This window comes from Pelodiscus sinensis, chromosome 3 (assembly GCF_049634645.1).
Source record: "Pelodiscus sinensis isolate JC-2024 chromosome 3, ASM4963464v1, whole genome shotgun sequence".
Classification (NCBI taxonomy): domain Eukaryota; kingdom Metazoa; phylum Chordata; order Testudines; family Trionychidae; genus Pelodiscus; species Pelodiscus sinensis.
Window position 1 is genome coordinate 84,495,197 of NC_134713.1, and position 15,419 is coordinate 84,510,615.

Sequence of the window (15,419 nt, forward strand, 5' to 3'; positions counted from 1 at the left end):
CCCATAGCCTTCACACCTCTGCCCTGTTTGATCTGAACTCCCCCCTGCTTCCAGGTCCTTTCCACTTCTATACTCCCAATCACATCATTAGCTCAGTGATTCCCACCCAGGTTCTCATAATCCCCCCAACTGTAAGTGTTTAATTGGTCCTTGCTGAGCCTGCAGACTTCTCCATGCTGACTAAGATGCTACTAATAGTAACCTGTCACATTACTACTGATACATGCCCTCACTGGGATGCATGTACAATTACAGTCACACAGACACAAACACACACACACACACACACACACGATTCTTCTGGGCCTCCTTGGCATGCTTGGGAGGGGAAGCAGCAAGGGAAGCAGGCATTCTGCGACCCTCCCTTAGAAGTTGCAGCTCACTGTCCCATGTGTTTAACCAGCTCAAAGTGCTCTCATGAGAATACTTGTAGAAAATAGCTCTCTCACATGTACAGAGAGAAGATTTTTTTCTTGGTGATCAGTGTAGATACTCCACGGTTAATATACAACATGTGTAGAGAACTAATGCATCAAGGAAATGTTAGTAAAAAAAGGCAATCATACAAAAGGAAAAATCAAACAAAATCATGAACTTAAGGCAAGTGCTAAATGGCTTTGGTGTGTCTCTTTCTATATATAAAAAAGTTTGTCCTGCCAGATGACAAAATATTCCTACGGATGACAAAATGATGTCATCACGTCATCAGCATCAACAGGCTCTCTCAACAAAGTGAAAGCAGCCGGGAGGGCCGGGGGTAGGCAAGTGTAGCAAGCAGAGGGCTCAGCCCCCTAGTATTGTGCATAATAATCATTGCATGCTGAATGGTTTCCATTACCTGATGGCAATCCTGTCTGGCAAATCAAAGAGAAGGAAATGCAGCATGTGAAAGAAAGTAAAAAAGTGTTACAAGAAGGGAAATGCTGTTTAATCAGGAGATTTTGTTAGGAACAAATTCTGTCCTGTTGAATCTCTGTACACTTGCCCAGGTTGCCAGTAGCTGAGATTGACACCCGCAGTGAATCCAACCCAAGCTCCAGCCCAGCTGTACAATAGCTTCATAAATTCCTTTCATCACTGCTATTCACTATGCAGAGCCTTCTCACTTGAACTTGGTGTTTTGTTGTTTGGAATGTCTCTGAAAAAGTCAGAGCTCACATCTGAGATTAAACACCAGTCGCAAAATAATCTGTTGTGTTAAATTCTGTCATTAGTCCAGAAAGGATGATGGTAAAAGAATCGGAGAGTCAGAGAGAGAGTGCAACAATAACTGAAAATATCTGCTAAAACTGTAGCTGGTTTCAGTTACATCCAGACAGGCCAATGCTATGTCAGTAGATTAGTTTTTAAAGCCAGCTTACTCTGGCTAGGTTTGATTGAACGCCACAGACAGAGTGATTTATGGTTGGAAGCTGAAGCTGGAAACAAACACATTGCTGAAGCCTCACTGCCAAGGGAATTCCTTAAGCGATGTCTTTACTCCATTTCCACATGATAAAAGGATTCTGTGCTGCTGATTCTCAACAAATGATCAATATTCCATGAGGAAAATCTACAGTAATTGGTCTTGGATGTTCTTAGAATTATAAACATATGTCTATAGCAATTGATGCAGCTGATTCTGGGCATGACAGGCCTTTTTTCAGTTAATGCCAACTTGATCAAAAATCTATGGTAACAAACGGGATGAATAATCTATTCATTTTAGGCTATGGATCTACCATTCCATAACATAATCAATCTGCCCATCTAATTATTGGTTAGGAAGTCTGTCTGTGTTCCTGACGTCCTTTGCAAAGTGTTTCAGTCTTCTGGATTTTAAACTGCTTAAATTTTCTTAAAGAAATCATGAGAAAGGGAAAATAATTATTTCTTAAGATTCTTTATTTCAGCCTTTAGTATAATTTTCTGTTTATTTCACAAGTTCTCCAGTTGGTGCAGGAAGACCTATGACTCAGCTCCCAGTAGCATTAATAATAGTCAGTTGTGTAAACTTTCTTTCCCAATGCATCTATAATATAATAGACCCCTCATGTTTAAATTAGTTTGGTGTCAGCTTCACTGATGCACAACTCAGTTTCTAATAGTACTATTTATAAAACAGAAAGAGGGCTCTAATATAATAGTAAATAATTTTGCCCTGAATTTAGCAATCTAAAATTACTGAAGCACTTCATATATTAAAAGAGTCTTGATCTTTCAACCCCAAACATTTTTTTCTACCTTGCTCTTTTCTTTTAGTCTATTCTGAGCACTTCATAGCTCTGGAGCAAAGAAATTAGGCCTCAATTCAGTAAACAGTTGAAGGATGTACAATGGGACTTCAACACCTTCTCAAAGTTAACTTCATGCTGATGTGTTCCCTTGAACAGGAATGGATTTAAACAGGTGTTCAGGACCATCCTTTAAAGCAGGCAAAAAGAAGATGGTTCACCTGGGTGCAAACTTCCTGGGGTACCACATCTGGATTGACGTTGCAGGTGCTTAAGAGCTCTGTTGAAACCGAACTTTAATATTGATAAGGGTCAGCATTAATTCCTTCACTAATTGTGCAGCACACTATGTGACACAATTAATTCTACAGTGTTCCAGAACTTGATTTCATTATATTAAACTCTTTTTTTAAAATAAGGAAAAAATCACTTCAAAGCTTTAACATGACTTTTCAGTGTGCTGTTTTAAGGGTATGTCAAATCATTTTGGCACTGTAACTTTTAGAGATAAATGTTCAAAACTCTGGGAAAGGATTTACCTGCATGACTTGCACTGATATTAATGGGAATCATGCAGCTAAATCCCAAAGTACTACTTTGAAAATTAATTTCTTTAATGTTCAAAAAATAAGCAGACTCAAAGGAAAATATTAGTCTGTTTTGCATTCTGAAATCAACAGAAGCCTAAAGTTATAGCATGTTTCATATGTATATTGTGCTACACAGTATCATAAGCCAAAGTGTTTTTTCAGTCAAAATCACTGAAAGCATAAACATCAATGGAGATGTCTGATACGATAGAAAGGACCAACTCATTTGGATCAAGATTCTTACATTACTTCCTGGATGTCATGATCCTGACTCCTGCTGTCTCTGTGCTTCTTTCTGCAAGTAAACAAATTCTGGTCTTAACCTATCAAAAGTTACATTCTCAGTGTTGCAAATAATTGGAATGCTGCCTAATGATACCCACTTTATAAAGAGTGTGCATGAATGTATTTCTTAATGAACAAACACCCTATGAATCATAGGATTCATTGAGGAAAATGCTCAGGATGACATTCTGGCCCCTTTGAAGCCAATGGCACAACTCTTAAAGACTCCAGTTAAGCCAGGATTTCACATCCAAACTTTTGGATGAACATCTGAAGTATTTGCCTCTTTTGTCTGCAATAGAAGATTAGAATTCTCATGAGATTTCAGGAGATTTCAAGAGAATTCTCATGAGATTCTCCTTTAGGTTGTTCCAGAAATGCCAAAAGGCCAGCTTTTCCTAGAAGATGGCAGCACATCTAGTACCAGTTTCAGCTGGAACCTAGAAATACATGGGCACATGTGAGAAAGAGCAGCAGCAGAGTGGGTGTTATCCTGTTTATTGCACCAGATGTAGCATGTATGAACAGGTGGTATATGTGTGCATTTGGTGCAAGGAGCTCTTGACCCTCAGAGAACATGTGTGGACTTTGGAGGCCAGGGTGGCTGAATTGGAGGAGCTAAGGGAGGCAGAGAGATATATAGATGAGGCTTTCTGGGACACCGTAGAACTGTCCCACCTCGAGTCAAACAGTCCCTGTGCTGTTGAGTAGGATGAAAGGCTCAGGGAAGGAAAACATTCAACTGCAGTAGAGGGAAAACATCGCACAGTTGGGATCCTCCTTCCAGATGATGCTGTGGTATCTTCTCGCACCGAGGATACCTCCCCAGGAGAGGGAACACCAGACATTAGGAAAAGACAGGTGTGAGCAATGGGGGATTTGATCATTAGAAACATAGCTGGGTTTGCGATGACCGGGAGAACCAACCATATGGTGTCTTGCCTGCCTGGTGCAAAGGTTGCGAATCTCCTGAGACATCTAGATAGACTTATGTGTAGTGCTGGGAAGGAGCAAGTGGTCATGGTACATATAGAAACCAGTGACATAGGGAAAGGAAGGAGACAGGTCCTGGAGGCCAAATTTAGGCTGCTAGGAAAGAGATTGAAATCCAGGACCTCTATGGTAGCATTCTCTGAAATGCTTCTAGTTCCACACGCAGGGCCAGGTAGGCAGGCACAACTGCAGGGTCTCAATGTGTAGATGAGACCATGGTGTAGAGAGGAGGGGTTTAGATTTATTAGGAACGGGGAAAACTTTTGGGAAAGAGGGAATCACTTAAAGTGGGAGGATGGGCCCCACCTAAACCAAAATGGAACCAGATTGCTGGCACTTAACATTAAAGAGATCATAGATTAGTTTTTAAACTAAGGGCTAGGGAAAAGCCTACAGGTGCAGAGGAGCACATGGATTGGACAGAGACACCTCTTAGGTGAGGGTCTATTAATAGAGATTTTCTATGTTCTAATCAGGAGGAGAGGATAGAAGATGATAAAGTATGGGTAAGATCAGATGAGAAACAGTCAGATGAAAAAGTACCATTCAAACACATCAGGAAATGGCAGATAGCTAAATAGTAACACATTTTTAAAGTGCTTATACACAAATGCTGGAAATATACATAATAAGATGGGTGAAATAGATTGCCTCATATTTAATGGAAGGGCAGAATAGGTCGTGCTGGGGGAATGGCACTATACGTGAAAGAAAATGTAGACTCAAATGAAATAAAAATCTTAAATGAACATAAATGTTCCATAGAATCTGTATGGATCATAATTCAATGCTCTAATAATACAAATATTGCAGTAGGGAAATATTACCAACCACCTGAGCATGATAGGTATGGTGACTGAAATGATAAGGGAGTTTAGAGTGGCCATAAAAATAAAAAACTTAGCAAGAATGGGGGATTTCAACTATCCCCATATTACTTCAGGGATGGACCTCTTATGGACTGATAACTTGTTAAAAGACTGGAAACAAAGGGTAGGAATAAATGGTCAGTTTTCAGAATGGAGAGAGGTAACTAGTGGGGTCCCCCACGGGTCCATACTGGGATCAATCCTATTCAGCCTATTTATAAATGATCTGGAGAAAGGGGTAAACATGTGAGGTGGCAAAATTTGCAGATGATACTAAACTGCTTGTGATTGGGCAACAAAATGGCAAATGAAATTGAATGTTGATAAATGTAAAGTAATGCACATTGGATAAAATAATCCCAACTATATATAGAAAATGATGGGGACTAATTTAGCTATAACTACTCAAAAGAGAAATCTTACAGTTGAAGTAAGCAGTCCTCCATCTCGGTATTATTTTGAAATAATGGCTTGCTGTGTAGATGCACATTTTGTTATTTCGAAATAACATCACTTATTCTGAAATAATGCTGCTGTGTAGACATACCCCCTATGATTACCTGTTCTGTTCACTCCTTCTGGGCCACTGTCAGCAGACAGGATACTGGGCTAGATGGACCTTTGGTCTGACACAGTATGGCCATTCCTATGTTCTTAAAGAAGAATAATGAAAATGAAGTTAGGAAAGCTGATGAAACTTTTTCAAGCCTTACAAAAGTTTTGGTATCCATTTGCAATAATGTTCAGTTTATTTTTCATCCTGTTTTTCCCATTGTTAATTGTGGTTACAGCTGACACTAAAAAGATTAGTTGCAATGCACAAAAATATTACATTGTTGAACTTTTTCTAACTTCCCAAATGGTTCAAGTTCCGATCAAGCTTTATGGCAGCGTTCCAGATCAGCTTTAATATCCATATTCACACTATAAGCTCTTTAGGGTCTGGCCTGTCACTTACTATGGTTTGTACAACTGCTCACACGAGGGGTCCCAATCACAATTGGGGCCCTGCAGGTGCTACCACTATGCACATAAATAATAGGCTTATCTGTCCCCGGTGAATGTGTATTTTGATTTCTTTTGTACTGAAAACAATAATAATCCTTTGCCCAGTGTTAGAACTGTCTGACCTTTCTGAAGTTATGGATTTGATCTGCAAGCCATATTGTGCTGACAGTCTTCACATAGCAGAAATTAAGTATTGTGTGATTGACAGGATTACATTGCAAGGGCATTAGAGAACAAATCTAGCTGCTCAAAAATTGATTCTGGAAGCAGAGCTACCAGTCATGCAAAGTCTGTTTCTCTAAACTCTACTCCAGAGTTTTTGAATCTGCACCTAAGATCAAAATAATTTTCCTTTAAAATTTATAATCAGTCTGATGGTTATTCTGTAACCATTCTGCATATCCTTACATACTGTTGCTCTCCTATTTTAAGTGAGAATCTCTTTTTGTCATACTTTACGTAGTATTTATTATTGCTAATCAGAACTTGCATATATACAGTGACTTTAAAAAAAATTTTCTTCGCAAGTTTTTAAAACAAAAGTCAATTGAAAACCCAGGCAAATAGTTTGCTTTGTGGTTTTGACTAATTTTGATATTTGGAAGACAAAGTGTTAGTTTTTACCTACCTAAAATATCTTGTAAATATTTCAGTTTTAATTATATTTAAATCAGAGTCTAAATTTATGTCCCACTAGAAGATTTACCTGGAGTTGCTTGGGTCCTTAAATCAATTTAAATAATTGTTCTGGGGTGGGGCTGGGGATGAGGGGTTCGTTATGCAGACTGTCAGAGGTAAGAGGACTACAGGCAGTCCCCGGGTTACGTACAAGATAGGGACTGTAGGTTTGTTCTTAAGTTGAATCTGTATGTAAGTCGGAACTGGCGTCCAGATTCAGCCGCTGCTGAAACTGATCAGTTTCAACAGCGGCTGAATCTGGACGCCAGTTCTGACTTACATACAGATTCAACTTAAGAACCCCAGGCATCCCCAAGTCAGCTGCTGCTGAAACTGATCAGCGGCTGATTCCAGGAAGCCCGGGGCAGGGGCTTCCTGTAGTCAGCCACTGGTCAGTTTCAGCAGCGGCTGACTTGGGGACGCCTGGGGCAGAGCAGCTGGGGTGCTGCTGGGTTGGTCCAGTAGCGCCGCCGCTCCTCGGCGCTACTGGACCAACCCAGCAGCACCCAAGCTGCTCTGCCCCAGGCGTCCTGATTCAGCTGCTGCTGAATCTGACCAGCAGTGGCTGAATCAGGACGCCTGGGGCAGAACAGCTGGGGTGCTGCCCGGTTGGTTCAGTAGCGCCCAGAGCGGCACTACGGGACCAACTGGCAGCACCCCAGCTGCTGTACCACAGGTGTCCGTAGCAAAGCCACGGAGCACGGGGGCAGCGGGACAGCCCAGACGCGCCGTGGCTGTCCTGCTGCCCTCGGGCTCCGTGGCTTTGCTCTGCTTTGCTCCCCGTCCCCCTGGTCTGCAGACCAGGGGGACGGGGAGCAAAGCGGCGGAACACGCGGGCAGCGGACAGCCCAGACGCGTCTGGGCTGTCCGCTGCCCACGCGCTCCGCGGCTTGGCTCTGCATTGCCCCACCCGTCCCCCCCGTCCCCCTGGTCTGCAGACCAGAGGGAGGGGGGGGGCAAAGCAGAGCCAAGCCGTGGAGCGCGCTGCCAGCTAACAGCCCAGACGCGTCTGGGCTGTCAGCTGGCTGGGCGCTCCGCGGCTTGGCTCTGCTTTGCCCCCCCCCCCCCCCGTCCCCCTGGTCTGCAGACCAGGGGGACGGGGGGGGGGGGCAAAGCAGAGCCAAGCCTCGGAGCGCGTGGGCAGCGGACAGCCCTGTCTGCTGCCCACGTGTTCCGCCGCTTTACTTCCTCTCCCTGGTCTGCTGGAGACCAGGGAGAGGAACGGCCCCGTTCGTAACTGCGGATCTGACATAAGTCGGATCCGCGTAACTCGGGGACTGCCTGTATCACAACCTCTCTATGGCCTCCATTCAGCCTCTCCAAAGCCACTGCAGCACCTGTGATCACAGCTGGGGGGAAGGAGTGCATGTCCCCCAGCTGGGGTAGGTCCAGGTTTGTCTGCCCCCTGCACTTCCCAGCCAGAGTGAGGAATGAAGCAAACTGCACACTTTCCCCTCATTCCCTGATGAAAGGAACAGACAGTGATATTTCCGTATACATTGGGAGAGCTTCAGCTATCCCCCTGCTCCCTAAAGGGCGCTTATAGGGATGGGAGGCTCAGGGCTGCGGCAGTCTGGCAGGGGCATCTCCACTCAGTCTCTTTCACTTGCCTGGTGATCCTGTCTCTTTTCTGTGTGGGTATATGAGAAACAATCCTATTCCAGACACATCCCATTGTCCTGATCTTGCTTTAAGTTATGATACCAAACCCTGGCCTTGCTTTAAGTTATGATAAGAGGAGGCTGTATACAAAATTTTGTGGTCCTCATTCTTACTGTTCAAGAGGAGGTCTTATATAGTAAGGTGAATCTATCCACTAATCTATTTGAATAAGATTGAATAGTATAATCTCTCATGAGATATAGTTTGCAGGTGTGTTTCTAACTCTTTATATGTTGTTTGTTTGTTTTTATCTACTGACACAGGAGAAGAAAACTTGCTGGCAATTTTGAAACGGAGATGGTGGAAGTACATGATCCTGGGAATAATAGATATAGAAGCCAATTACCTGGTAGTCAAAGCTTACCAATATACCACTCTTACTAGTGTACAGGTAAGGGCTCAGATGGCTTCCTCTGTCAGGGTTTCATTCTGCACCACGTCAGGTGTAGAGCTCCCATTCACTTCAACAAAGCAGGCTCAAGAACTGAGTTCCTTCTTTGACTTCCTCTTTCTGATATTTCATACTCATAAAATGATGTCTCTTGTTTTCATCTTTTGCTAACTTTAATGTTGGCTATTTTACAAGCTGTGGAAAATTAAAATGTTGTATAAATTACACATTCTTGCATGTTTGGGCCTAAGCTTCTTGGCTTGGTCTTTCAATAGTAGATTGTAAAGGGTAAATACACATTTGTGTAGACTCAGTTTCCAGTTGGAAAATTACAAGCACATATTTTGCTGCTGCCAATCAAGCAGTCATGTCCATATCTTTCAGGCACTGTTTTCCCTCTCCAAAAATCACCCAAAACACCCAAAACAAAAAGACACAATCCTTTCCCCGACAGCAATTGGAACAGTCTTGTTTAAAAAGGGAACCTGTGCATTTTAAAGATTTAAAGGGTTTTTTCCATTTTACTGGACGAAGTAAGGCGTTCATAATGGAAAATATGTATCTCTGGACATGGCTCCACAAATGATGTTGATCATTCAGAAATAAACATATTTTTACTCCATATGATTTCTAAATACCATAGCACCCCTCGATATTTTGACCTTATTTATACCTGAAACTTGCTATGAAGAGTGTAAAATAAGTAAGCATCAGTTAATGTCCTGAAAAAACAGAGATAATTAAGAACAGAACCTATGTCTTCCATGGCTAAACGAGCTGAATTGAGGGGAACTAAATAGTGCCTGAAAAAGAAGCAAGAAGGGGGGAAATTTCACAGTTTTAAGGATCACATCCAACATTTGAAATCAGTGTGAGCAACTACAAGTGCATCTGCTGCCAGAATTCGGCTGTCAGATTTATTTGAAGCACAAATACATATTTAAAATTACCTCTGGCACTTTTTCAGAATAAATTACTGGGAACGTAATAACAATTGCCAGCAACACCCTCCCCCCCTCTCCACACACACACACAACACACACAAATATCTGTTAATTTTATGCCTAGTGGAATGAGAAAAATCTATCATAATAAAACCAATACTAGTACTTTTGTCTAGATCTCCCTGGGCAATGTGCTACACTACTTGTATGGATGGGCGCACAACCACATGTACCTGGTCTCTACGGGTCTTTTTTATCTGTCTACTAGAAGACTTACATGGTATTTCCTGGGTTTTTCAGGGCAGCGGGCTGGTGGTGTGAGGAGTGCAGGAGTCAGAGCAGGGCCTTCAGATTGTAGGGGAGGCAGTAGTCAGGGCAGGAGGCCAGAGATGTGGGAGTGCAGGAGTCAGAGGGGGGGTTGAGGAGGGGCTCTGGTCAGGGGCTGGGGACATGGGGACGTGCAAGAGTGAAGATTGAGGAGTGAGAAGGGAGTCAGAGTAGGAGATCCCATCTGGCAGGGCTCTCACACACACACAGACACCCTTCCCCGCCGACAGGGCCTTTTCTCTCTTTCCCTGGCTAGCAGAGGCCTTTCTTGCCCCCCATTCCTCCCCAGCTGGCAGGGCCTTTTCTCACACCTCAGCCCTCCCCTGCCAGCAGGGGTCCTTTTTTTGGCCCCCAAAGTGCAAGGCTTTCTTCTTTCCCCCTCTGGCTCTATGGCTAAGGACCAGGGAGGGGTGAGGAAGGGGTTTGAGGCAGGTGGGCTACTTACCCAGTCTGGTGGCAGGAAAGATGACGAGCCCCAGCTGGCCACTCTCTTGTTGTGCAGCTGCCCCTAGTGGTCACTCTGCAGTATAGCTCTCCGCTGCGCACACTGCCCCCAGTAGCCACTTTGAGTATCATGTTCCTCCTCTCTGCCCCGTCCCTTTCCATGTTCTGCAAAACATTCCTATTCCTGGCACTTCTGATTTTCCTGGTACAACCAAACCCTGACCTTGCTTTAAGTTAGGGTAAGAGGAAGCTGCATACCAAATTTGGTGGGCCCACCTCTTAACATTTAAGAGGAGTTCTTGAACAAACAGTGTTGCAGACAGGTGGGCTAATAGACAGACAAGGCACATTCTAATAGATAGATAGATAGATCTACCTTTCTCATCCACCCACATATGTGTGCTTCAGCAACCTAGTTTGTGAATTATTTGTCCACTTCTAAAAACTGGGTACGCTACTAAACTAATTCAAATATATCATGAATGTTATCCAATTAATTACTTGATGGAATTCTCTGGCATACTTAGAGATCAAATCAATTTTGTAAAAGCTTCGCTTCTTTTTGCTGCCACATAGCTCCCATTTAATTTGCTGCCCGTGTTTCTTTCAACATGATGTTTCCACATTTGTACATCTTAATTAATTTTTTTGAGGTTGCATTTTCCTAAACTGAATCCTCTTTTGTTGTTTACTGCTCATATTTCTAGTTGTCTCTATGCCCCTTTGCATCAATTATTCTCCTTGGTGTTCACAGCTCCTCACAATATAGTTTAAGCTATTCATTTTATTAAGCTACTGTTGTTTCACTTACACTTCTTTTCTGCCATGATGGATCTTACCCATATGGAGAACAGAAAAAGAGGGTAGAGTCAGAATCCTCACTCTATCCATGTTGAGGCAGGTGATGAAGATAGAAATAGGAAAATGCCATTGAAGAGAAACTGCTGGCCCTTTTAATCCTATTCAATACCGATGTGGTAAACGGGTTCTATTCTCTTCCCTGCATGTCTTGGAGAAGAGAAAAGCTCAAAGCTCAAATGCCATGAAGCCTCTTGCCAAGAAAGGGGAAATCTGGTGTTTCCCATTCCCATAGCTGTCCTGAGTTATTTTAGGGCTTGTCCACACATAGAGTTATTCAAAAATAGTGACTGTGATTTTAAATTCACACCCAGCTTAATCCAAATTAATTTTCAAGTGTAGATGAGCCTTAAAAGCAGGCAGAGTGAGATGAGCATAAATCAATGCATCGAGATAAAGAGTGACCTAAATAACACCTTTCATGAATTGTGGCCAAAGTTTTACTATACCCAAGAAATATCATAATACAGTAGTGCATTATTAAACTTGAACAAAAGTTCCCTGTTGGTGACATGGGAAGAAGATGGAAGAGAAGTTAGAAAGAAGATTGATGAAATCAAGCTGTTCTGGGGAACTCATTTATGAGAAAAGGAGCAAGATTCTTGTCTTTAGAGAATCTTCTATGAGATGCCGCATGCCATTAACTCATAGTGGGACATGTTCAGTCCTTGACTTTCAGCTGATGAAAATCAGCATAGCTGACAAACCAGCGGAACTATGCTGATGTGCAGCAACTGAAAATCTACCTCTTTGTGTTTAATAAGGATCTTATTCTGGACAGATTTTGCACTCAGTCTTCTCTGACATACAGAGAATAAGTGCATTGTTGCTCTTACTTTTTAACAACTTAAAAATGACACTTCAATGAATGAGAAAATCTTTCACTATTTTTAAAGCAATGGTACCTAGCTACGTAGGCCATTTCAATAGAAAATCAGCTTTACAACATGCACCCTTTATCACATGGAGTCGCTGTTCCATCATGCAAAACTGGTGCTTTTAGGAAAGAAATGCTAGGCAGCTTGCAGCAAATATCCAAAGCTTAATTTGAAAACTAATAATAAAAATTGGTTTAACTGAATTTAATAAAAAATTAATAAAAACCAATTTGCTGATTTAGTTTCAGTTTACAACTCCAAAAGCATTATGCTTTTTAGAATTCTCAGATTTTCCAGTGTAAACAGGAACTCTATCTTGTCTCTATGCACAGTGTAAGAAAAAGGTAAAATGCATCCTCTCTTTCTGCACTGCCCCATGCCCACACATCCCTTAAAAGATCCTCTTACAGTCTTTGGTCTTTGGGTTAGAATAGAAGGGGTTTTTTAGTGAGTTTTTCATAAGCCTTTCATAATATCTGTTCAGAACTGCCAGTTATTCAAGCTAATGTGGTTCCACTAGCATAAATGAGAGCAGAATGTGGGCAATATAATTAACTTCTGGATGTGTTTCTGATTAAAAATTTCAGTGCTTCCACAGCCACTATTTGACAGTGTGCCGTTCAGTTCACTTGGCTTCCCAATGCACCATCATGAGATGAAAACAAAGCTACTTTTTGTCTAGTACCACAATATTCTCTCTCTTTTTTAATAATATAAATGTCAGGAGACTCACACTGTAGAGCAGTTTGGGTTTAACAGTTTGGTTTAAAGCCACTCTGAACTTATTATTTTATATGTCAGGGCATAAAAAGACTTATCCAATATGGCAAATGCTGTTATCCCAGAACACAACATTTCCATGGCATCTTGGCAGTTCGGGATAATGGTCATAACATCTGTCTGGCCATGTTATGGTTTCAATCTGTCCTTTGAGTATCTACATCATGGCCTCTAAGGCATGGCATGAGGGCAACAGATGTTACCCTATAGATAAACTCTCCCTTCCCATTTGACATGTGTTATGTAATTTTTTTTTCATTTAAAAATTCCTGCAACAAACCAAGAGAAAGGGCCACAGCAGAGCAGAGTAATTCACCCAAAGGACTACAAACTTGTAAAATATTTTCTAGTATGCCTGTGATAAATTAATCTAAACTGAACTGGGTGATGCAGTCTTCTCTCAGTTCAGCCATAGCAGGTATTTACAGTGCATCTAATAGTCCTGTGTACACTAAAACCAGCTCCCTTAGGGATGACTTTAAAATTATACAGTTAACTTTTAGGACTGTATAGGGTATTGCTTTTCCTATTTCTCCTTGCTGTTTTTACATGTCCCTGGTGTAGATCTAGGGAAGGTTTAATAACTATTCAAGCAACATTTAAGTACAGTTTCCACTTAAAAAAAAATTCTTTCCCCCAAGGTACTAAGGAGTTCTGAATGTCTTTTTTATTTGGGTCTAGACTTTCTATTCACCTAAAATAAGTGGGGTTTTTTATTTTACTTTCCTGGTGCTAGATTTACGAGATATTACATCATGTCATCTTACCAGCACTATAAAGATTTCTGTTTAACATATTGTGTGATGCAAACATACCTAACTTTGCTTTCCAGCTGGTTCTTCCCCATTGTATTGAAGAGCGTATGAGACAGATTCTGCTTCCCCTCTTCCTTGACTCACATTCAGTAGTACTACTTTTTTTTTTCATGCAGCACTCTTCATTTCAAATGAGAGTGCTTGAAGTGTCTGGTGTAGTTCACCATGAGTAAGGGTTCTGACCCTGCTGTGTTTAGACTACTTCCCTTTTCTCGAAAAAGGGATGTAAATTAGACACTTCGAAATTGCAAATGAAGCCAGGATTTAAATTTCCCATGCTTCATTTGCATAATGGTGGCTGCATTTTTTTCAAAACAGGGCTTTTTAATAGAAAAATGGCAGTTTAGACAGGGATCTTTCGAAAATAAAACCCTTTTTCAAAAGATCCTGTACTCAAAAAATGAGGTTTACAGGATCTTTCGAAAAAGGGTTTTATTTTCAAAAGATCCCAGTCTAAACTGCCATTTTTCTATTGAAAAGCCCCATTTCAAAAATACCCGTGGCTGCCATTATGCAAATGAAGCATGAGAAATTTAAATCCCAGCTTCATTTGCAATTTCGAAGTGTCTAATTTACATCCCTTTTTGGAGAAAAGGGATGTAGTCTAGACACAGCCTCTGTTACGGTAGATGAAATGCCCTAGTTGGCATTATAATAACTTCCAGCTTTCTCCAAGGTGGTGGAGCAGTTGATCTCTTAAATTTTTAAAAGCTCCATAGCAGAAAACATACTTTGAATATATTGATACTAAACACTTGAAAGTATAGTTTTGAGCATTTTAGCCATTTGAGGCCAGATTTTCTAAAGACTGAGAACCTCACATTCATTTCCAAAATCTAGGTCTTCTGCACATTAGCCAAACACCATCTCACCACTTAGGCCAGCCCTGATTAGTCCCTGAGTCTGATCTGCATGCAGTATATATTGTTTGCATGTATTATCTGATATTATTTTTTCCTTATTCTATATCAAGCAACTCGGTAGGCTGCTTCTTCAAAGCTTTGTTACACACACACACACACTCACACACACACATTTCTTGGGCACTAAAGCCTTAGACTAGCATAATAAAAAATGAAGATAGTAAAACTTCGGATTTATAGACATCTGGAGACCAACAGTAAAAGTATGTTCTTTGACTTATTTTCTCTATGGGTGCTTCCACTTCAGGATATGTGTGCATCCATGTACTGTTGGTCAGGCATTTTATCAGTGGTCTCTGTGGGTATGTCTACACTACCCCGCTAGTTCGAACTAGCGGGGTAATGTAGGCATACCGCACTTGCAAATGAAGCCCGGGATTTGAATTTCCCGTGCTTCATTTGCATAAGCCGGGCGCCGCCATTTTTAAATCCCGGCTAGTTCGAACCCCGTGCCGCGCGGCTACATGCGGCATGGAGTAGCTAGTTCGGATTAGGCTCCCTAATCCGAACTAGCTGTACTCCTCGTGGAATGAGGAGTACAGCTAGTTCGGATTTGGAAGCCTAATCCGAACTAGCTACTCCGTGCCGCGTGTAGCCGCGCGGCATGGGGTTCGAACTAGCCAGGATTTAAAAATGACGGCGCCCGGCTTATGCAAATGAAGCCCGGGAAATTCAAATCCCGGGCTTCATTTGCAAGTGCGGTATGCCTACATTATCCCGCTAGTTCGAACTAGCGGGGTAGTGTAGACATACCCTGTTAG

The 15,419-nt window shown here is 41.9% G+C and overlaps 1 protein-coding gene across 2 annotated transcripts in view; it reads left to right on the forward strand.

Moving 5' to 3' along the window:
- Positions 1-15,419, forward strand: part of SLC35F1 (solute carrier family 35 member F1) — a 363,009-nt gene that overhangs the window by 286,311 nt on the left and 61,279 nt on the right. For both annotated transcript variants that reach the window (XM_025184648.2, XM_075924049.1), the window contains exon 3: positions 8,562-8,689. In XM_025184648.2, the coding sequence (XP_025040433.2) occupies positions 8,562-8,689 (128 nt within the window). The remainder of the gene's footprint in view (positions 1-8,561; positions 8,690-15,419) is intronic.